Genomic DNA, 23297 nt, shown 5'->3' with positions numbered 1-23297 from the left:
GAAAAGGCAAAATCTCCAACAATTTTTCTGGAACCAAAACTCAACTTTGGTGTGGGTGCAGGGAAATGTTTTGGCTGAATAACTGTGGGGTGTCTCCTTTCTATTGTGACCATGACTAGGGGGCTGCGCCCTCTGCTCACTACGCCTCCTTGCCTCTCCCGGCTGCGTTCGCTTCACTGAGAGAGCCTGATGACGTCATTCTGTTGCCCGGCAAGAACATTCTGTCGTCCAGCAGGAAAAACTTTTTTATATATAGAGAGAAGATAATGTGGAATTGTAACATTTTGTTGAACTACTAAAAGATTTACCGGCATTGCCTGGGTCTGGCCCGGGTGGAGGGCTACACTGCCTGCCTTCCAGCTGCTCCCTGGAGCTAGCCTGGAGTAGCAGGAGTCATATGGCACAGTGTGCAACTGCTCCCTGGGGGCACCCTGGAGTAGTAGGGGCCCTGCTGCTGGCCAGTGGCTGCTCCCTAGGGCTGCAGCACTTGCTGCCCCCCTGTGGTCCTTCAGGAGTATAACTTTCCCTGCTCTCTCACCCCTCCCTTTCTGCTGGATGTGAACCAGTCTCATTCCAGGCACACCCCATTGTCCTGGCACAACCAAATCCTGACCTTACATTAAGCTAGGATAAGAGAAACCTGCATACCAAATTTGGCGGGTCTAGCTCTTACCGACTGGGAGGAGCTCTTGAATAAATGGACTCACAGACATGAACAAATGCTCTAAAATATATAACACATCTATCTATCTATCTATCTATCTATCTATCGAGAGAGAGCTTAAACCTCTAGCAAGCTGCCATTTTGAGCTTGAGAATGGGAGTTTTTCATTTTGCAATTCTGAAACTCTCTCATGCCCTAAAACAAAACCAACACAGACCCTTTTCCTTTGGAAATCCCCCCCCCCCACCATTTCAACACAAGGGCCATGTTTCCTCTAAAGACTCCTGACCAGCTCTAGTATTTACCCCACTGGGAAGTTGATCCAAGGAACCAGAGCCAGCTGCTCTTGTCTGTCTGAAAGCATCTTCCATGACATCAGTTGCCATTCGGCCAAGACCTCAGTTTGATGGCTCAGGAGGGACCTGATCTTCCTGCACACCCATCGAGCTCACTCTGCCGGGATACCTGGGATCAGATTCTGCCTGTAGTCATTCATTTTATCCTGGCACGCTGATTCAGAAAACATTAGACTAGAAGGGTCCTCAAAAAGTCAAGTTCCAGACCAAATAAACCTAGACCGTGCCTGACAGGGGTTGGCCCAACCTATTCTTAAAAGTCCCTAATGATGAGGAGTCCTTGTCCTCCCTTGGAAGCCGTCCCAGAGCTAAACCACCCTTAAGAGGTACAAAGATTTTCCTAACATCTGACCTAAATCACCCTTGTTGCAGATTAAGCCCGTTACTTCTTGTGGGACCATCCGGAGAACAATTGATCACCATCCTCTGTGAAACAGCCTTTGCCATATGTGAAGGGGTGTAACAAGTGTGTGTGTAACAAGTGGTCTGTAACACTTTGGTGGTAGCCTCCTTCAAAAGGAAGTCAGAGGCAACGTGGGCTAGAAAGAGCCAGATGCCGCTCTAAGAAACACCGATGTAAATCCGGAGTAATTCCACTGACTGCAACTGAGCGCCTCCAGTTTCACGCTGATGCAAACCAGAGCACAATCTGGTCCAGAGAATTTAAAAGGTCACCTTTCCTAGTACACACGACGTTGAACTTGAGACATTGAACAGGTAAAAAAGGCCACACACACAAACATATCACTGGCAGGGTTGCTGTCTGTTTTTAATGAGGGACACAGTGACAGCTTGAAGAACAACAAGCAGTGATGGAAATAGGCGGCAAAGGCATTAGCAGAGCTCCCGCCATGGGGAACAGGTTGTTATTGGACGGTGCCCAGGGCTGGCAGATGGGGTCTGTGCATCTCACCCATGGGGAAAACAGCAGCCTCTTGTGCAGCTTTTCAATACCAGTGACCGGCTTGCTGCTTTTCTTAACTGTGTCAGGGGATGTCAGGGCCCGGAGTCGTTCTACGGACCAGTCACTGAGAAACTCCCCTCTAGAGGCAGCAGGGGAGTAGCGGCGCCAGCACCGGCCCGGGGAGAGATTCTCGCCCCTCCCAGCTGCTTCCGCATCCGTCCTTCCCCTGCAGACTCCTCCGGCACGTCCATGGGGCGGTACTGCAAAGGGAGCCCGCGCACACTATAAAGGGAGCTGCGGCACACACAGGGGCTGCACGGCCCCTCTGCAGGCTCCTGCCAGCCGGCCTCACTCCTTGTGCTGCTCAGCTGTGTCTGGGTCCCCCTGCAGATGAGGGGAGGGTGATGAGAGCAATTATTGTGTCGCCATAGCACCCAGGAGCCCCAGTGGTGGACCAGGACCCGTGGCGCCAGGTGCTGCACAAACACAGACAAAGAGACAGTCCCTGCCCCAAAGAGCTTCCAGCCTAACACACACGTGATGTGTAAAGTCACCTGCACCAGGAAGCCTTTATATCCCCAAAGGAGATTTCCCACCTGGTGAGGCTGGGTTTTGCATATTCTAACCAGAAAAGTGGAGGAAATGAAAGAGAAAGGCGACGGCGACAGACGGAGCCTTCTTCTAGCTGCCACGTCTGGTCAGCAGAGACCCAGCCGTCACTCCCCACGTGCGGATTCTCTTGCACCAGACAGCTCAGGGTTTTGCACGTTTCCCTCTGGCCGATCGCTGCAGCGTGCGCCCGCCGCGATTCCGCGAATCGAAATCCAGATGAGAGTAGACGATTCCAGCCTGTTTGGTGACAGTTCGTAAAATTAGCCACCTGCCTTGTAAACTGAGGGAATACGAACTGGGCATCCAAAAGAGAGTAGCCTGATGAAAATCTCCCCCTCGTCTTTGATTCCCTGCTTGTCTTGTAAACTGTGTGCGCTGTCAGAATGGACCTTCAGTGGAGTCGGACTATAAGAACGCATCTGCTGAGAGTATTTTGCCAGACCCAAACCCCATATAAACGGACAGTCTCCTCCTGAGATCGGTGAGCTCTGGATCAGGCCCATAGCACTTTTCGGTGGGAAACCTACATGTGCTTTCTAAATATAATGTTTTCAAACTCTTTTTCATTGAAATGCTAAAACTTACTCCCAGCTGCACAGCAAAAGCCTGTAGAGACTACGGTACAAATCAATATCAAACTTCCCATTATCCAACCGCAGACGTCTTCTTATCCACTTTTTTCAGATGTGGAAACTGAGTCCCAGAGTAGTAAGGGTACGTGTACACGGCATGGCTATTTTGGGATAGTGTCTACACAAGCTGCCCGTTATTTCCACATATTTTTTTAAATAATGAGCGCTATATTTCGCCATCCCAGTAAACCTCGTAGCACAAAGGAAAAGGTGGCTCGAAATAGCGTGTTATTTCAAAATTTGGTGCTGTGTAGATGGGCCACATTTCAAAATAAGCTATATTGAAATAGATTCGACATAAGATACACAATTTGCATAATGCAAATTGTGCATCGTATTTTGAGTGTAGGGTGCTGTGTAGATGCACTCTCAGTGACCTGTCCATTACCGTACAGTGAGTTAGTAGCAAAAAACACAGAAGGGGCATGTCTGCACGGTAGAGCTAAAGTTGAATGAAGCGACGCAACTTTAGTGACGTCAATTGCACAAGAGAAGTGGAAATAGCTTTTGGCGCCGTCTCCACAGCAGGAGGTTGAAGGAAGAACACTCTTCATCTGACTGCCCTTACTCCACAGGAAATGAGGGGTACAGGAGTTGGAGGAAGAAATCCTCCAGCTCGACATTATTTCCAAATAATGGCTTGTACTGTGGATGCACACTCTGTTATTCCGAAATTACGCTGCTGTGTAGATGCACCCTAAGTCTCTGTCCTCCCCTCCTGCTACTCCAAACGCTCGATCTCACCTTCACCTGCTCCTTAAAGAACAATCAGTTGTTCAAATCCCCAATCTAGGATGGGGGAGGATTAGAAATGCTTGAGACAGACCCGCTGATGTAGACAGGGACAGTTTGGGAAGAGCCGTACCTGGGGCTCCCGGGAAGCTGGAGGCGCTGAGATCCGGGGCCAGCATCCTGGAACAGACAGAGAGAACAGTCAGAGTTCCTCTTCCACGGTCACTCGCCCAGCGGAGGCTCAGTGAGGGATGGTGCAGCCGAGCTCTGGACTGGCCAATGGAGAGAGATTGCTCAGGAAGGCCAGTGCTCATGTTGAACCAGGGACAAAGTGGCTGGGTCATGGGCAGTAAAAGCCGTTCTGTGTCGCCCCCCGACAAGGGAATACGCTGGGACCGGTGCCGGCAGGGGTGACATTTGCAGCTTGGATGGGACAGCTGCAGCCCCCAGTAGCAAGCTGGGGGCAGGATTTCTCTCTGCGGGGGAGGGGCAGGGCGGGGCTTTTTCTCACCTAGTGTGCAGCGGCAGAGGGTCCAGACGAGGCTCAGAGACACTGACAGCAGCAGCAGCCCAGCCCCAGCCGCCAGGGGCACGAGGTAATGTGAGCAATGCCGGTCTGGGGCTGTGGGGGAAGGGACCAAACAGACACAAGAAGCTGAGTTGAGCCAAGAGGTTTGTGATGCCACCATATCCAGCCCCTCCCCCCTGATCCCTGTTTCACCCTGCGCCTCAACCCCCCCAGTGAGAGTCTACCGGAGCCTGCAGCATCTTCTCAGAGAATCCTAGAAAGGGAAGGGACCTCGAGAGCTCGTCGAGTCCAGTCCTCTGCCCCCAAGGCAGGACCAAGCACCGGCTAGACCATCCCTGACAGGTGTCTGTCCAACCTGCTTATAAATATCTGCAGGGATGGAGATTCCACAACCCCCCCAGGCAATTTATTCCTGTGTTTCACCCCCCTGACAGCCAAGAAGTTTTTCTAATGTCCAACCTTAAACCTCCCTAGCTCCAAAATAAGCCCATTGGCCTTTTTGTTTGTGTGGCTCCTTTTCCATTAGGCAAATCATGTCTCCTGTAATCAGAATAGTTGCACTTTCTGCCACCTACAGAATCCTCCCTGTAGGTCTCTCCTCACCCCCCCCCTCTCCCTCACGTTATAGCTCAGTGGGAAAGATCTGTATGGATAATGATTACTGAACTCTTTAACTGGATTCATTATGTACCATCTGGGTGCAGGATGCCCTAGAGATCAGAGCTACACTAATTGCTTTCACTGGAATGTCACAAGTTACTGTCCCTAAATTGTGCAGAGAAATTCAAGCTAAGCTGCAGAATAGTCCAACTTTCTGTGCTGGAAACTTACATGGAGGGAGCTCTGAGTGTGGCCCCTTCACACCTCTGTCACTTCTGTGTTCCCATGACCCTCCAATACAAGATCACTCACCCGCAGGGTACCCGGCACTCGCATTCACACTCCTGCCAGAAGAGTTGAATTTGACGTCACAGGTGAAAATCTTCCCGCTGGCCCAGGTGTCCCAGGGGACGCTGATGTGATTTACGAGTGTTAAAGATCCATCCTTCGCCTTCAACCAGCGCGTCAGCCCCTGTTCCTGCCGCTCTCCAGAAACGCTCCAGGAAACATGGACGGGACCGGACACTCCCTGGACCACACAGGCCAGATGTGCTGTCACGGTGTCTTGGCTGCCGTGTGGAAATGGGACCAGCAGCAACACCCTATTCCTGTCGGTGTAACTGTCTGAGCAGAAGGAGGTGGAGAATTCATTGTGATCATTGGGTGAGCTGCAGCCTGATTACAGATGTGACTCTTTTGCTCAGAGACCAGGTGGATCAGGTAATATCTTTTATTGGACCAAATTCTGTCGGTGAGAGAGACAGGGTATCGAGCTCACAGAGAGCTCGCAATGTCATTTCCCAGACCCGAAAAAGAACTCTGTGCAAGCTCGAAATCTTGTCTGCAAAGTGGATCCAATAAAAGATATTACTTCACCCATCCTGTCTCTCTAATCTCCTGGGAACAACACGGCTACAGCACCACTGCACGTATCTGTCTCTAAGACACCAATTCGAAGAAACAAATCTATTGAAGGTGGAAATACGAAATGAGCAAACTACCCAGTAACACAGAGCACGTTCCGTAGCTGCACTATCTGCAAGGAAATTTTTGTGTCATTTTATACCTTTGATAAATATTTGTACTCAAAATTTCCTTTTGCGCCATGAGATGTTTTAGGGTTAACATTTTCCCAACCAAGGCGCTGTGAACATCTATAGAGAGACGTCTGTAGTTCTCTTGTGGCATTTTTAAGTTTTAATATTTTCAGATAGAAAATGCATTATATTCCTTCTGCACCCATATCATTTAATGGTTAGCTGATCTGTTTCGCTAAAAATATTACTTCCCATTTAGCTATTCTGCAGGAGCTATTGTACCTTGTCACATTTCAATGGGAACATGAAGTATGCTTTGTTAATCCGTTTTTAGTCTCCCTAAACAAGGTAGGTTTCTTACCTCCAACAATCAGTGTGGATCCATTCCCGAAAATCAGGTAGCTGCTGTGGATATATGCACAGTAGTAAACGCCAGACTCGTTCTTTTCGATGTTGCTGATTTCCAGCATCGTGCTGTGTGGCTCATGTTTGCAAGCAAATTTACTCACATTTTTATCATCCAAACAGCGCTTAATACATCTGGGTGTCTCTCCTTCTCTTCTCAGATACCAAAACACATTCCCTCCCCCTTCCAAGTTTTCAGTGGAAGAACAGTGGATCTCTGCGCTGTGACCGACTTCCACAAACTGGATCGGCTGAGGCTGGTACAGAAATAACTGCACTCCTAGCACTGGAGAGAGAAAACGTGGTTATGGGCAGTTTCCATCTGGTCTCCACCTGCCACAGAGGGAATGGGTAGCGCCGCAATAGAAATTACTTAGTCTGAGAACATCTATCCCTTGCAGCCTAAATGCTAAAAGACCTGCTATAACCTTATACAAGTGAAAGGAAATGCAATTAAAATCCAGGAAATCTTTCCAAAGACAGGGCAAATATTCAACACCCATTTTCTTCTTGAAGAGGCAGTTTTCCCAGTTCCAAAGCTGAACACAGAAGTTTTACCTAAAGATGATAAAAGCAGAAATTCGGCAAAAATCATTTTCAGAAAAAAGAAGAAAATCCTGACACACTAGCCCGAGGGCTGGTGCCTAGTGCAGTGCTGCAGTGACTGGGTGCAGTGTCTGGGTCCTTTCCAGTGAGGATGCCTCTGAAGAGCATGTGATGTGATGACAGACACTAGCTGGGTGGGTGCAGCATCTACAGCAGCAGCAGCATTTCTTGTCGAACTTCTCTACGGTCCAGTGGCTCATGGATGTACCCGAGTGAGTCAGAATAATTTCACACACCCGGAACATGGATGGTCCACATAACGAAACCCCCGTGATGGGGGAGCACAAAACCCATTGACTTTGAATGGAAAATGCTCCTAAATCACTTGGGTGTTTTCACAATGTTACTCTCTCCGCAGCCTTCCATGCTTGGTCTGTTGTTATAGCATACTGTCTGGTGCTAGGACACTTGTCTGTAACAATCTGGTGGGGTTTAGTAGCACCTGAAATCATCAGTTAATAGCACTTGGAAGCTCTGAGATATGAGAGAAATATGACAATGCGGGATGTGATTTTCAAAAGCGTCTTATTTTAAAAAGTGACCTTGGGCCAGATTTTCAAATGTCTTTAGGTGTCTATCAAGGGACATGGGCGCTAAGGATGAAAACTCCTGTTTAACTGTTCAACTGGTTAAACATATGTAGCACCCCCTCTCCACCCGGTTACCTTCTTTAATGCCAATCTGTTTACAGGTTTTGAGGGACAGGTCTGGGTTAGTCTGGATCCTGCTGCCCACTCAGCAGGGTGTATCCTCTTTTTTTTTCCCGATGAATTTGGCAGTGCCTCCACCCTCCTCCCTCCTTCCGGGTCACCAAGGCAGCTTGGGAGGAAAATTCTAACCACAGGGTAATCCCCACGTACTTGCCAGATAGTTGGAGACTTCCAAGAAATAACACAAACACTTACAATATGTTCAACACACTAATTATATTCAACAGGAGACAAATATAACATAACAGGGTAAAACACTAGCTTTAGGTTTGCTGGTGCCCATGAGGCTAATACCTGTGACTTGCCCCAGTCTCGTGACTTGATGTAGCCAATGTAAGATTAGTGTCCCGTGGGTACGCGTACTTTGTTGGGGCCCTTGCTGACCGATGACCACGAAATTCTTCTCTGCAGTGGTTTAGCAGTGTGGCTGAGTGGGTTCTGTTGGAGAAAAGTCAAGATGGAGGCCGGAGACCTGATGAACCGAACTTTAATGCACAGCGCTATGGAGAAATCACAAGGGGATTTCTACTGGACGCAGCCAGGTGAACTCCTTTATACAGCGCAGTAAACGACCACTACTTGACATGCCCAAACTTGTTGCTAGGCAGGATACAGCAGCTATCATGTCTGGCTGAGAGCCAAACAAGTTACCGTTTTCCTTTTCCCGCCTAAACATGCTTATCCTGCCCCCACTCAGTATTCCCCTTTGACCTGCCCCCACTTATGTCAGGAGCCTGCTTCCACAGTTCAGTACAGCCCAAAGGACTCACAAGCGGGAGAAGGTGGTAAATCCCTCCACAGGTGTAATATGCAGCAGGTTATAAAAGCCCCAAACCCTTACTCCCTGGCTTGAGGACACAGGTCAGGGAAAAGGGGGTCCCCAAAACAAACTCCCAGACTGACTAAAAGCTGATGCTCTCACAAACTCCATGGACGATCCTCAGGTTCAGAGATGACTCTGGACTCCTCAGTCGCGGCAGGGGGCTGATCTCTGCTCACAAGGATTTTCTTCCGGCAGGAATCAGGCGGCTTCGGTCCCAGGATTTCCCCTCACCACAAAGGGGTGCAGGGCTCAAGGTGCAGATGACACAACTGAACTAAAATCCAGACTGTAGTCTCCTAGCCCAGTGTCCAGACACACACACACACTAGCAGACAGAGCAGGGCTGACCGTGACTGGTCTTACGGAGGGAGCTGGGGGCTAACTCCGCCTGGCTGGGGAAGTTTCCCAGCGAACTCCACAAACTGGGAATAAGGAGAAAGGAAAAGCCCAGTGGAGGGATCTTGCGTTCGGGTCCCTAGAGGCCAGTTCTCAGGGGACACCCCCTCCCCCCCGCAGAGGCCAGTTCTCAGGGGACACACACACACACACACACACACACACACACACACATTCAGGGGACACACACACACACACACACACACACACACACACACACACACACACACACATCTCCCCTCTCCTCCCTGGGAAGGGCATCTCATGCCTATTTGTTGCCGGGCGGACTCTGAGTTTGCCTTGGCTCCCCCTCCCTACCAGGGACCGTGTGCCTCTCCCTGAGCTGCCAGAGCCCCAGGAATCTAGGTAATCTCCTTCGGGGTTACACATATTTAACAGCCCCCCCCGCCCTCCGCCACAGGCAGGAGCTGCCCTGGTGTCCTGCTGGCTGCTGGGCCCCCACCGATTGACCTTAACTGAGGGTATGTCTACACTACCACCCTAGTTTGAACTAGGGTGGTAATGTAGGCAACCGGAGTTGCAAATGAAGCCTGGGATTTGAATAGCCCGGGCTTCATTTGCATAAAGCCGGGCGCCGCCATTTCGTGCCACGCGGCTACACACGGCACGGACTAGGTAGTTCGGACTAGGCTTCCTAGTCCGAACTACCGTTACTCCTCGTGGAATGTGGAATGAGGAGTAATGGTAGTTCGAACTAGGAAGCCTAGTCCGAACTACCTAGTCTGTGCCACGCGGCTACACACGGCACGGAGTCTGCACTAGCGGACATTTAAAAATGGCGGCGCCCGGCTTTATGCAAATGAAGCCCGGGAAATTCAAATCCCGGGCTTCATTTGCAACTCCGGTTGCCTACATTACCACCCTAGTTCGAACTAGGGTGGTAGTGTAGACATACCCTAACAGGTTAGATGTGGGAGCACAAGGCCCATTGATTTGGAAAGGAAAATGCTCCTAAACCACTTGGGTTTTTCACAGTGTGAACGTAACCCCCAGCCTTCCATGCTTGGTCTGTTCCTGTAGCAAACGTTGTGGTGCTAGGACACTTGTCTGTAACAATGATGTGGAGTTTAATGGCACTTGAAATGATCATTTAATAGCACTTACAAGCTCTGACATTTCGGAGAAATACGACAATGCGGGGTTGGATTTTCAGAAGCATCTGGTTTTAAAAAGTGACCTTGGGCCAGATTTTCAAATGTCTTTATGTGCCTGTCAATGCAGATGGGCGCTAAGAATGTAAAACCCTATTTTATGGGTTAACTGGTTAAACATATTTAACAGCCTCCCATCCTCTCCACCCCGCTGCTCTAGGCAGGGGCTACTCTAATGTCTTGGTCAGAGCAGTTCCTGTCTGCTGACTCCTGGGCCCCACCGGTTAACCTTAGCTGAGTAACAGGTTAACAATTCACATCCCTAACAGGTGTCTAGTGCGATTCTGAAACATGGCTAATAGGGGTAGGAGCAAGGGTTCCTCTATTTTTTCCATCTATGTACAGAATGAATTTTTATTAATGCACCAAATAATATGTGGATGTGCACCACTAGGAGAAAAACACACATGCTGTTGGCTATGGATGGCAGGGGTGGCTCTCCTATCAGCTGGGCGGCATTTCAGTCTCTACTGGGTGGCCACCCAGGCACTCAGCTTACAGGGAACACTGGCTAGAGGCCTTGCTCCTGCTGCAGTCCCTGGAGTCCAAGCGGCGACCCCTCAGATCGAGCAATAAACTGGCTGACAGCAAACTGAGCGGGGCTGGTGAGCAAGTGCGTGTGGCCGCAGGGCACAGGGAGAGAGAAGGAAAGTGCATCTGTCCCTGAGTGCCCTGACAGAGCTGACAATAGAGGGCAACGTGGGCTTGCGATTTGAATAACGGTGGGGAGGGACTTGGTACAAAAGAGAAACAGGCCCCCAGGCTGGCTGGGGAGGGGCTGCCTGTTGTCAGGGCTTCCACAGCTCAGACCTAGAAATCAGAGCACTAGTCACACCGTGTCTCCCTGTGAGGGAGTGGGGGTTGGGGTCGCTCTGTTTGCTTTGTTCTGTTGTGTGTGATTCCTACTGTCCTGTGGTGTTCTGTAGTAACTCTGTGTGTGTGTGTGTGTGTGTGTGTGTGTGTGTGTGTGTCGGCGCGCGCGCCTCAGTTTCCCTGAGCAATACATTGGTGCCAGGGAGTTTTGGGCGTGACTCTCACTGAGGGAGGCTGCCCTAGGCTGCCCAGCCCAGTATAGACACATTGGCTCAGGCTGACTTGTAACCTGAGTCTAGGTGGGAGATGGAACCAGGAGGCCAAGGGAGGAGGCAGAGCTGCCTGCAGGACTGGGGCTGGTGGCTGAGGGTGTGAGCTAGTCCGGGCGGGCTGAGGTTGCAGGGAGGGGGCCAGGGTGCTGGCTCTGGTCCCCTCTCTCCCCAGGCTGGATTGTGCTGACGGCTCCTGGTTCCTGTGTTAACAACAAGTCTGTGCTACGCTGTGTCCCTGGGAACCAACAAACCTTCTGTTCTACCTGCCGCCTGAGAGTCTCCTCTGGCTGCGGGTGGGGTGCAGGGCCCAGTGGCTCCCCCCCCCCCACTCCGTGACACTCCCCAGCCCATTTCGTACAAGGGCCTTATGGGAAAGGCCAGACTGAGGCTGCTGCAAACCAAAGTGGCATCTGGCCCGGAGGGTTGAACTCGTCACTTTCCTATTGCCCAGGGAGCCGAGCTGGAGGCCCAGAGAGGGTGACAAACGTGACGCACACATCACTGGCGGGGCTGCGTCGGGTTTTAATGAGGGGCACAGGGACAGCCTGAAGAACAGCACGTTGGGATGTAAACAGGCAGCGGGGGCAGGCTCGGGCACTGGGAGAGCTCCCGCTGTGGGGAACATGTTGCTGTTACATGGCCGGAACTTGGATCCTCTGGGTCTCACATTTGGGGGGAAATCTGGTGCCTGGAGGTCAACCTGCAGTAGCAGCTCCAGCACCTGCCTGGGGAGAGATTCTCACCCCTCCCAGCTGCTCCCGCATCCGTCCTTCCCCTGCAGACTCCCCTGACATGTCCATGGGGCGTTACTGCAAGGGGAGCCCGCGCCTTCCGGAGAGCCGGGAGCTGCGACACACTCAGGCTCCTGCCAGCCGGCCTCACTCCTTGTGCTGCTCAGCTGTGTCCAAGTTCGCCTTCAGATGGGGGGAGGGTGATGAGAACAATAATTGTGTTGCCATAGCACCCAGCAGCTCCAGTGTTGGACCAGGGCCCGTGGTGCCAGGCGCTGCACAAACACAGACAAAGAGACAGTCCCTGCCCCAAAGAGCTTGCAGTCTAACACACACGTGACGTGTAAAGTCTCCTGCACCAGGAAACCTTTATATCCCCAAAGGAGATTTCCCACCTGGTGAGGCTGGGCTCTGCATATTCTAACCAGAGAAGTGGAGAAAACTAAAGAGAAAGGCGACGGCGACAGACAGAACCTTCTTCCAGCTGCCACGTCCGGTCAGCAGAGACCCAGCCGTCAGTTCCCATGTGCAGATTCTCTTGCACCGGACAGCTCAGGGTTTTGAACGTTTCCCTCTGGCTGGTTGCTGCAGCGTGCGCCCGCCACGATTCCGCGAATCGAAATCCAGATGAGAGTAGACGATTCCAGCCTGTTTGGCGACAGTCAGTAAAATTAGCCACCCACTTTGTGAAATGAGGGAGTACAAGCTGGGCATCCAAGTGGGTATAACCTGATAAAAAACTCCCCCTCATCTCTGATTCCCCTGCTTGTCGTGGAGACAGTGCGTCAGAATGGACCCTGGCTGGATTTGCACTGTAAGAACTCATCTGTTGACAGGATTTTGCCAGACCCAAAGCCCATATAAATGGACAGTCTCCTCCTGAGATCAGTGAGCTCTGGATCAGGCCCATAGCACCTTTCAGTGGGAAACCTACATGTGCTTTAGGAATATAATGTCTCAAAACTCTTTTTCAGAGAAATGTTAAAGCTGCACACCAAAAACCAGTAGAGAGTGCGGTCCAAATCAATATCAAACTTCCCCTCATCCAGCAGCAGGCGTCTTGTTATCCACTTTTTTACAGATGGGGAAACTGAGTCCCGGAGCTGTAAGGGTACGTCTGGATGGCATAGCTCTTTCGGGATAGCATATACAGAAGCCGCCCGTTATTTCCAAATATTATTTGAAATAATGGGCTTGATATTTCACAATCCTGGTAAACGTTGCGGCATGAGAGATTAGCTATGGCTCATAATAGCGCATCATTTTGAAATTTGGTGCTGTGTAGATGCACTAAATGTCAAAGTAAGGTATTTCTAAATAGATTCAAGATCAGATAAGCAATCTGCATAGTGCAAATTGTATATCTTCTTTCGAGTTCTGGGTGTTGTGTAGATGCACCCTAAAGTATCCTGTCTACTACCCTACAGTGAGTTAGTAGGAAAGCCCACAGAAGGGGCACGTCTCCATGGCAGGGCTAAAGTCGAATGAAGTGATGCAACTTCAGTGATGTCAATAGCGCAGCTGAAGTGGAAATAGCTTAACTCGGCTTTTAGCACCATCTTCACAGCAGGAGGTCGAAGGAAGAAAACTCTTCCTCCGACTGCCCTTACTCCTCGTGAAATGAGGGGTACAGGAGTCGGAGGAAGACGTCCTCCAGCTCGACATTATTTCCAAATAAAGCCTTGTACTTTAGACACGGAGTCTGATATTCCGAAATTACGCTGCTGTGTAGATGCACCCTAAGTCTCTGTCCTCCCTTCCTGCTACTCCAACCACTCGATCTCGCCTTTACCTGCTCCTTCCAGAACAACCAGTAGTTTAAATCCCCAATCTAGTAAGGGGAGGATTAGAAATGCTTGAGACAGACCCGCTGATGTAGACAGGGACAGTTTGGGAAGAGCCGTACCTGGGGCTCCCGGGAAGCTGGAGGCGCTGAGATCCGGGGCCGGCATCCTGGAACAGACAGAGAGAACAGTCAGAGTTTCTCTTCCACCGTCACTCCCCCAGCGGAGGCTCAGTGAGGGATGTTGCAGCCGAGCTCTGGACTGGCCAATGCAGAGAGACTGGTCGGAAGGCCAGTGCTCATGTTGAACCAGGGACAAGGTGGCTGGGTCATGGGCAGTAAAAGCCGTTCTGTGTCGCTCCCCGGACAAGGGAATACGCTGGGACCGGTGCTGGCAGGGGTGACATTTGACACTTGGACGGGACAGCTGCAGCCCCCAGTAGCAAGCTGGGGGCAGGATTTCTCTCTGCGGGGGAGGGGCTGGGCGGGGCTTTTTCTCACCTAGTGTGCAAGGGCAGAGGGTCCAGACGAGGCTCAGAGACACCGACAGCAGCAGCAGCCCAGCCCCAGCCGCCAGGGGCACGAGGTAATGTGAGCATTGCTTGTCTGGGGCTGTAGGGGAAGGGACGAAACAGACACAAGAAGCTGAGTTGAGCCAAGAAGTTTGTGATGCCACCGCATCCAGCCCCTCCCTCCTGATCCCTATTTCACCCTGCGCCCCAACCCCCCAGTGAGAGTCTACCGGAGCCTGCAGCATCTTCTCAGAGAATCCCCGAACGGAAAGGGTCCTCGAGAGCTCGTCAAGTCCAGTCCCCTGCCCTCACGGAAGGACCAGGTACCGTCTAGACCATCCCTGACAGACGTCTGTCCAACCTGCTCTTAAAAATCTCTGGAGATGTGGATTCCACAACCTCCCCAGGCAATTTATTCCAGTGTTTTACCACCTGGACTTTTAGGAAATTTTTCGTAATGTTCAACCTTAAACTCCCTTGCTGCAATTCAAGCCCTTTGGCCTTCTTTTGAAAACGGGGCACTTTATAAAGAAAGGTTGAGAAAAAGGTAGAGAAATTCAAGCTAAGCCGCAAAGAGTCCAGCATTCTGTGCTGGAAACTTACATAGAGGGAGTTCTGAGTGTGGCCCCTTCACACCTCTGTCACTTCTGTGTTCCCATGACCCTGCAATGCAAGATCACTCACCGGCAGGGTACCCGGCACTCGCAGTCAGATTCCTGCCAGAAGAGTTGAATTTGACGTCACAGGTGAAAATCTTCCCGCTGGCCCAGGTGTCCCAGGGGACGCTGATGTGATTTATGAGCGTTAAAGATCCATCCTTCGCCTTCAACCAGCGCATCAGCCCCTGTTCCTGCCGCTCCCCAGAAACGCTCCAGGAAACATGGACGGGGCCGGACACTCCCTGGACCACACAGGCCAGATGTGCTGTCCTGGTGTCTTGGCTGCTGTGTGGAAATGGGACCAGAAGCAACACCCCGCTTCTGTCGGTGTAACTGTCTGAGCAAGGGATGGTGGAGAATTCAGTGTCATTATCATGTGTGCAGCAGCCTGATTACAGATGTGACTCTTTCTCCCAGAGACCAGGTGGATCAGATAATATCTTTTATTGGACAAAATTCTGTCTGTGAGGGGGACAGGCTGTTGAGCTCACAGAGAACTCGCAATGTCATTTCCCAGACCCAAAGAAGAGCTTTGTGTATGCTCCAAAGTGGGTCCAATAAAAGATATCGCTTCACCCATCTTCTCTCTGTAACATGCTGGAAACAACACGGTTTCAACACCACTACACGTATCTGTCTCTAAGACATCAATTCAAAGAAACAAATGAATCGAAGATGGAAATACGAAATGAGCAAACCACCCACTAACATAGAGCACATTCCGTAGCTGCACTAGCTGCAAGGAAATTGTTGTGACATCGTATAGATTTGATAAATATTTTTACTAAAAATATTGTTTAGTGCCTTGAGGACTTTTAGGCTCTGTTTTTCCGCTTTTGGGGAAAAACTTGCCAGCTGTCTACACTGGCCGCTTGAATTTGCACAAGAACACTGATGATCTAATGTAAGATTGTCAGTGTTCTTGTGCAAATACTATGATGCTCCCGCTCAGGGATAAGCCCTCTTACGCCAATGCATTTGGCAATAGGGCCAGTGTAGACAGGAGAGGACTATTTTGTGCAAAAAAGCCCCAATAGCAAAAATGGCGATCGGGGCTTTCTTGCATAAAACCGCGTCTAGATTGGCATGGATACTTTTCCGCAAAAAGTGCTTTTGCGCAAAAGCATCTGTGCCAGTCTAGATGCTCTTTTCCGGAAATGCTTTTAACGCAGCCTTAGGGTTAACATTTTTCCAACCCAGGAGCCGTGTACATCTATAGAGAGTTCACTTTTGGCACTTCCAAGTTTTAATATTTCCATTATATTACTTGCGTACCCATATCATTTAATGGTAAGCTGCTCTGTTAAACTTAAAGTATTATTTCCCTTTGGCTGTTCCTCGGGAGCTATTGTATCCTGTCACATTTCAATGGGAATATAAAGTATGCTTTGTCAATCAGTTATTAGTTTCCCAAAACAAGGCTGGGTTCCTTACCTCCAACAATCAGTGCAGATCCATTCCCGAAAACCAGGTAGCTGACGTATCTATATGCACAGTAGTAAATGCCAGACTCATTCTGTTGGATGTTGCTGATTTCCAGCTTCGTGCTGTGTGACTTGTGTTTGCAAACAAATTTACTCACATTTTGATCATCCAAACAGCGCTTAATGCATGTGGGTGTCTCTCCTTCTCTTCTGACATACCAAAGCACAGCACTTCCCGCTTCCATATTCCGAGTGGAAGAACAGTCGAAAGTTACGTTGTCACCAACTTCAACAAACTGGATCGGCTGAGGCTGGTACAGAAATGACTGCACTCCTAGCACTGGAGAGAGAAAACGTGGTTATGGTCAGTTTCCATCTGGTCTGCACCTGCCACCGAGGGAATGGATAGCGCAGCAATAGAAATTACTTCATCTGACAACATCTACACTCTGCAGCCTATATGCGAAGACACCTGCTATAACCTTGCACAAGTGAAAGGAAATGCAATTAAAATCCAGGAAATCTTTGCAAAGACACAGTCGTTATTCAACACCCATTTGCCTATTGAAGAGGCTGTTTTCCCAGTTGCAAAGCTTAATGGAGAAGTTTTACCTAACGAAGATAAAAGCAGATATCTGGCAAAAATCATTTTCAGAAAAAGGAAGAAAATGCTGACACACTAGCCCGAGGGCTGGTGCCGAGTGCAGTGCTGCAGTGACTGGGCGCAGTGTCTGGGTCCTTTCCAGTGAAGACGCCTCTGATGAGCATGTGATGTGATGACAGACATTAGCTGGGTGGGTGCAGCATCTACAGCAGCAGCAGCATTTCTTGTCGAACTTCTCCACGGTCCAGTGGCTCACGGATGTACCCGAGTGAGTCAGAATAATTTCACACACCCGGAACAGGGATGGTCTAGATAACGAAACCCCCGTGATGCGGGAGCACAAGGCCCATTGACTTTGAAAGGAAAATGCTCCTAAATCACTTGGTTTTTTCCCACAATGTGAATGTTACTCTGTCTGCAGCCTTCCATGCTTGGTCTATTACTGTAGCATACTTTGAGGCGCTAGGACACGTGTGTGTAACAATCACGTGGAGTTTCATCTCGGTGGACATTAATAGCACTTGAAATGATCATTTAATAGCACTTGGAAGCTCTGAGATGTAGGAGAAATACGACAATGCGGGGTGTGATTTTCAAAAGCGTCTCGATTTAAAAAGTGACCTCGGGCCAGATTTTCAAATGTTTTTCGGTGCCTGTCAATGCAGGTGGCACTAGAGCTGTAAAATCCTGTTTAATTGGTTAACTGTCCAAACATATTTAACAGCCCTCTCCTCCCCCGCCGCAGGCAGGGGCTGCTCCGGTGTTCTGGTCGGAGTAGCCCCAGCTTGCTGGCTCCTGGGCCCTCACCGGTTAACCTTAACCAGTTAAACATTCACATCCCTCAGAGGTGCCTAGTGGGATTCTCAACATGGCTAAGAGAGGTAGGGGTAATGTTCCCTCCAATTTTTTTTCCATCCATGTGTGGAATGAATTTCGTTATGTGCACCAAAGCATATGTGGAAGTGCACCACCACGAGAAACACACATGCTGCTGGCTATGAGTGGCAGTGGTTGCTCTGCTATTAGCTGGGTAGCAGTTGAATCTCCCGGGGTGGCCGCCGAAGTGTTCAACTTACAGGGAACACTGGTTAGAGGCCTCGCTCCTGCTAAAGTCCATGGAATTCATGCGACTCCCCTCAGATCTAGCAATAAACTGGCTGACAGGGAACCGAGCGGGGCTGGTGAGCAAGCTGCGTGTGGCCGCAGGGTGCAGGAAGAGAGAAGGAAAGTGCATCTGTCCCTGAGTGCCCTGACAGAGCTGACAATAGAGGGCAACGTGGGCTTGCGATTTGAATACAGATGGAGAGGGGCTTGATACAAACTGGAATCAGGCCCCCTGGCTGCCTGGGAAGGGGCTGCCTGTTGGCAGGGATTCTACAGCTCAGACTCTGGAAATCAGAGCGCTGATCACGCAGTGTCTCTCTGTGAGGGAGTGGGGGTTGGGTTCGCTCTGTTTGCTTTGTGACACTGTGTGTGATTCCTACTGTCCCGTGCTGTTCTGCAGTAACTCTGTGTGTGTGTGTGTGTGTGTGCGCGCCTCAGTTTCCCTGTTCATTGTACTGGTGCCCGGATGCGGATGGGAACTGTGGGCGTGACTCTCACTGAGGGTGGCTGCTCCAGGCTGCCCAGCCAAGCACAGACACAATGGCTCAGGCTACCTTGTAACCTGAGCCTAGGTGGGAGATGCAACTGGGTGGCACGTTTTGCCCAGGGAAGCTGAACAAAGAGGAGGTGGGGCTGCCTGTGGGGCTGGGGCTGGGGCTGGTTGCTGAATGTGTGAGCTAGTCTGGACTGGCTGAGTTTGCAGAGAGGGGGTCAGGGGGCTGGCTCTCGGACCCTCTCTCCCCAGGTTGGATTGTGCTGAGGGCTCCTGGTTCCTGTGTTAACAACAAGTCTGTGCTACGCTGGGAACCAATAAACCTTCTGTTCTACCTGTTGGCTGAGAGTCACCTCTGGCTGCGGGTGGGGGTGCTGAGCTGGTGGCTTCCCCATACTCTGTGACAATGGTGGCAGCGGTGGGATGGATTGCTCCCCATGAACGGAGCATCCAACAGGAAGTGACTGTGGCACAGTAGAAAGAAGGGGGCTTGCAGGAGCCAGGTGTGCTAAAGCGAGTGAGGAGCGGTTCCACGAAGCGGAGGGGCCTACGGTGTAACCCGGGTGTGATCCCCGAGAAGGGGTGTCACCCCGAGGAGGAGATCCCCTGCGGGCTGTGGGAAGCGGTCCCAGGAGGTGGAGAGGCCTACGGTCTAACCCCCGAGGGGTGCGACACTCCAGGGGGCTGGCACATTGAAGGGATCTTCCTGGGAATTGTGGGCAGCGGCCTGTGAGTCTGCAGCCCTGGGAAAGCAGGGAGGTGGCCAATACCCATCTCGCTGTTCCAGGAAGATCCCAGGGTTCAGCAAAGCCCGGCTCATACCCAGCTGCCAGAGAATGATCCCTCCATGGAGCTGGATCCTGTCCCAGCTGGGAGCAGCCAGACAGCTCCAGGGCTGCACTGCACCTGAAAGGGCCCAGGGCCGAGCTGCTGAGATGGAGGCTGCTGCTGGCTCACTGTGTCACGGAGGGGTCTGTGTTAAGGACGGGGCCAAGTCCTGGCCGATGCTCTGGGGCGGAGAGACGGGTTTGAACGTCTCCAGGTCACTGGCTGAGTGACCCTGCTCAGTTTGGTCTCGCTGTGGGGAGATGTGACGGAGCAGGGGTTCTACTTTGTTGTGCTGTGTGTGAGTCCTAGGGTCCTGGGCTGCTTTCCAGTGACTGTGTGTGTGTGTGTGTGTGTGTGTGTGTGTGTGTGTGCCTCAGTTTCTCTGATGGGCGTTTTGGGTGTGACTCTTACTGCAGGAGGCTGCCCCAGGCTGCCCAGCCCAGCACCCACGTTGGATTGTGCTGACGGCTCCTGGTTCCTGTAACAACAAGTCTGTGCTACGCTGCGTCCCTGGGAACCAATAAACCTTCTGTTCTACCTGCCGCCTGAGAGTCACCTCTGGCTGCGGGTGGGGTGCAGAGCCCGGTGGCTCCCCCCCTCCACTCCGTGACACTCCCCAGCACATTTCATACAAGGGCCTTATCGGAAAGGCCAGACTGACGCTGCTGAAAACCAAAGCGGCATCTGGCCTGATGTGTTGCAGACGTCGCTTTCTTATTGCATAGGGAGCCGAGCTGGAGGCCCAGAGCGGGCGAGAAATGTGACGCACACGTCACTGGTGGGGCTGCGTTGGGTTTTAATGAGGGACACAGGGACAGCTTGAAGAACAGCAAGCTGAGATGTAAACAGGCAGCGGGGGCAGGCTCGGGCACAGGGAGAGCTCCAGCCGCAGGTGACGGGTTGATATTGTCATTAGAAGGGGGAGAGGGGCTGGAACTTGGGCCTTGGGTGTAGCAGCTCCAGCACCAGCCTGAGGAAAGATTTTCTTTGATCCAAGCTGCTCCCGTATCCGTCCTTCCCCTGCAGACTCCCGCGGCACGTCCATGGGGCGTTACTGTAAAGGGAGCCCGCAACTTCCGGGGAGCCGTGCACACACAAGGGCTGCACGTCCCCTCTGCAGGCTCCTGCCATCCGGCCTCACTTCTTGTGCCGCTCAGTTGTGTCTGGGTCCCGCTGCAGATGAGGGGGAGTGTGATGATGACAATGATTGCGTTACCATAGCACTCAGCAGGCCCAGAGTTGGATCAGGGCCCGTGGCGCCAAGCGCTGCACAAACACAGACAAGGAGACAGTCCCTGCCCCAAAGAGCTTCCAGCCTAACACACACATGATGTGTAAAGTCACCTGCACCAGGAAACCTTTATATCCCCAAAGGAGATTTCCCACCTGGCAGGCTGGGCTCTGCTTATTCTATTCAGAGAAGTGGAGGAAATGAAAGAGAAAGGTGACGGCGAAAGACGGAGTCTTCTTCCAGCTGCCACGTCCGGTCAGCAGAGACCCAGCTGTCAGTTCCCATGTGTGGATTCTCTTGCACCAGGCAGCTCAGGGTTTTCCACGTTTCCCTCTGGCCGATGGTGGCAGCGTGCGCCCGCCGCGATTCCATGAATCGAAATCCAGATGAGCGTAGACGATTCCAGCCTGTTTGGTGAAAGTCCATAAAATTAGCTCCCTGGCTTGTAAACTGAGGGGATCCGAGCTGAGCATTGAAGCGGGTGTAGCCTGATGAAAAACTCCCCCTCATCTCTGATCCCCTGCTTGGCTCGTAAACTGTGTGCGCTGTCAGAATGGACCCTCGCCGGAGTTGGACTGTAGGAACTCATCTACCAACAGGATTTTGCCAGACCCAAGCCCCATATAAATGGACAGTTTCCTCCTGAGATCGGTGAGCTCTGGATCAGGCCCATAGCACCTTTCAGTGGGAAAACTACATGTGCTTTATAAATATAATCTCTTCAAACTCTGTGTTGTTGAAATGCTAAAAATGACTCCCATCTACAGAACAAAAGCCTATGGAGGGTACGGTCTGAATCAATATCAAACTTCCCATCTACACACCTGCAGACGTGTTGTTATCCACATTTTTCAGGTGGGGAAACCGAGTCCCAGAGAAGTAAATGACCTGTTCACTACCGTACCATGAGTTACTAGCAAAACCCAGAGAAGGGGCACGTCTCCATGGCAGGGCTAAAGTCGAATGAAGTGATGCAACTTCCGTGACATCAATTGCGCAGCTGAAGTGCAAATGGTTTAACTCTGCTTTTGGCGCCGTCTCCACAGCAGAATGTCGAAGGAAGAAAACTCTTCCTCCGACTGCCCTTGCTCCTCGGGAAATGAGGGGTACAGGAGTCAGAGGAAGATGTCCTCCAGCTCGACATTATTTCCAAATAAAGGCTTGTACTGTAGACGCGCAGTCTGATATTCCGAAATAACGCTGCTGTGTAGACGCACCCTAAGTCTCTGTCCTCCCCTCCTGCTACTCCAACCACTCGATCTCACTTTCACCTGCTCCTTCCACAACAATCAGTTGTTTAAATCCCCAATCTAGGAAGGGGAGGATTAGAAATGTTTGAGACAGACCCGCTGATGTAGACAGGGACAGTTTGGGAAGAGCCGTACCTGGGGCTCCCGGGAAGCTGGAGGCGCTGAGATCTGGGGCTGGCATCCTGGAACAGAGAAAAGCAAAGTTCATCTTCCATGGTCACTGCTGCTCAGTGAGGAATGGTGCAGCCGAGCTCTGGACTGGCAATGGAGAGAGACTGGTCGGAAGGCCAGTGCTCATGTTGAACCATGGACGAGGTGCCTGAACCCTGGGCAGTAAAAGCCGTTCTGTGTCGCCCCCCGACAAGGGAATAAGCTGGGACCGGTGCCGGCAGGGGTGACATTTGCAGCTTGGATGGGACAGCTGCAGCCCCCAGTAGCAAGCTGGGGGCAGGATTTCTCTCTGCGGGGGAGGGGCAGGGGGGGGCTGTTTCTCACCTAGCGTGCAAGGGCAGAGGGTCCAGACGAGGCTCAGAGACACCGACAGCAGCAGCAGCCCAGCCCCAGCCGCCAGGGGCGCAAGGTAATATGAGCACGGGTTGGCCGGAGCTGTGGGGGAAGGGACAGAAAAGGCACAAGACACTGAGTTGAACCAAGAGGTTTGTGATGCCACCGCATCCAGCCCTTCCCCCCCATCTGTATTTCACCCTGCGCCTCAACCCTCCAGTGAGAGTCTACCGGAGCCTGCAGCATCTTTTCAGAGAATCCCTAAACGGGAAGGAACCTCAAGAGGACATCAAGGGCAGGACCAAGCGCTGTCTAGACCATCCCTGACAGGTGTCTGTCCAACCTGCTCTTAAATATCTGCAGGGATGGAGATTCCACAACCTCCTCAGGCAACTTATTCCAGTGTTTCATCACCCGGACAGCTAGAATGTTTTTCCTAATGTCCAACCTCAAACTCGCTTGCTACAGTTTAAGCCTATTGGTGTTCTGGTCCGTGTTGCTTCTTTTTTTCCTTAGGCAAATTATTTCTCCTGTAATCAGAATGGTTGCACCTTCTGCCATCTACAAAATCCTCGCTGTAGGTCTCTCCCCATCTCACCCCCTCTCCATCACTTTATATCTCAGTGGAAAGATCTCTCCTGATATGGATTATTGTTGAACTCGTTACCTGGATCTATTATGTATCATCTGGGTGTGAGCTACCCTAGAGATCAGAGCTGCATTGGCTCGTGGTCCCTGGAATGTCCTTAAGTTATCTTCCCCAATTGTCTGGAGCAGTGTTTCTCAAGCAGTGGTACGAATATCCTTATGGGTACTCGAGATATGTCAGAGGGGTACATTAACACAAGTGATATTTGGAGAAAACTCAATTTTTGTTTTAAATTTTACAGCGTTTTATTTTTTTTTTCCTT

The 23297-nt window shown here is 51.2% G+C and overlaps 2 protein-coding genes across 2 annotated transcripts; both read right to left on the bottom strand.

Moving 5' to 3' along the window:
* Positions 1-1777: 1777 nt before the first annotated feature.
* Positions 1778-8463, bottom strand: LOC112545008 (immunoglobulin alpha-2 heavy chain-like). Its single transcript, XM_075908312.1, has 6 exons — positions 8439-8463; positions 6428-6757; positions 5342-5653; positions 4412-4522; positions 4034-4080; positions 1778-2773 (listed from the first exon to the last, which is right to left on the bottom strand). Exons 1-6 carry the CDS (start codon positions 8461-8463, stop codon positions 2678-2680), a joined length of 921 nt encoding a protein of 306 aa, XP_075764427.1. The 3' UTR covers positions 1778-2677.
* A 3273-nt stretch (positions 8464-11736) lies between these two features.
* Positions 11737-16708, bottom strand: LOC142819634 (immunoglobulin alpha-2 heavy chain-like). The gene is made up of 5 exons (XM_075907927.1): positions 16383-16708; positions 14974-15285; positions 14279-14389; positions 13901-13947; positions 11737-12642 (listed from the first exon to the last, which is right to left on the bottom strand). The coding sequence occupies exons 1-5, from the start codon at positions 16615-16617 to the stop codon at positions 12547-12549; spliced, it is 801 nt and encodes a 266-aa protein (XP_075764042.1). The 5' UTR covers positions 16618-16708; the 3' UTR covers positions 11737-12546.
* Positions 16709-23297: the final 6589 nt, after the last annotated feature.

This window comes from Pelodiscus sinensis, chromosome 24 (assembly GCF_049634645.1).
Source record: "Pelodiscus sinensis isolate JC-2024 chromosome 24, ASM4963464v1, whole genome shotgun sequence".
In the NCBI taxonomy this organism is placed as follows: domain Eukaryota; kingdom Metazoa; phylum Chordata; order Testudines; family Trionychidae; genus Pelodiscus; species Pelodiscus sinensis.
This window is presented reverse-complemented; position numbering and strand designations above follow the sequence as displayed.

What these genes read in the sequence shown, in the direction of transcription:
- LOC142819634 (XM_075907927.1), bottom strand. Translation starts at nt 16,617, where the DNA reads ATGGAAGCGGGAAGTGCTGTGCTTTGGTATGTCAGAAGAGAAGGAGAG. An exon ending in CCTCTGCCCTTGCACACTAG is followed by an intron (nt 13,948 to 14,278) that starts GTGAGAAAAAGC and finishes TGTCTGTTCCAG; the next exon opens with GATGCCGGCCCCGGATCTCA. An exon ending in CAGCTTCCCGGGAGCCCCAG is followed by an intron (nt 12,643 to 13,900) that starts GTACGGCTCTTC and finishes GTCGCCAAACAG; the next exon opens with GCTGGAATCGTCTACTCTCA.
- LOC112545008 (XM_075908312.1), bottom strand. Translation starts at nt 8,463, where the DNA reads ATGTTTAGGCGGGAAAAGGAAAACG. An exon ending in TAGGCGGGAAAAGGAAAACG is followed by an intron (nt 6,758 to 8,438) that starts GTAACTTGTTTG and finishes TTCTCTCTCCAG; the next exon opens with TGCTAGGAGTGCAGTTATTT. An exon ending in CCTCTGCCGCTGCACACTAG is followed by an intron (nt 4,081 to 4,411) that starts GTGAGAAAAAGC and finishes TGTCTGTTCCAG; the next exon opens with GATGCTGGCCCCGGATCTCA.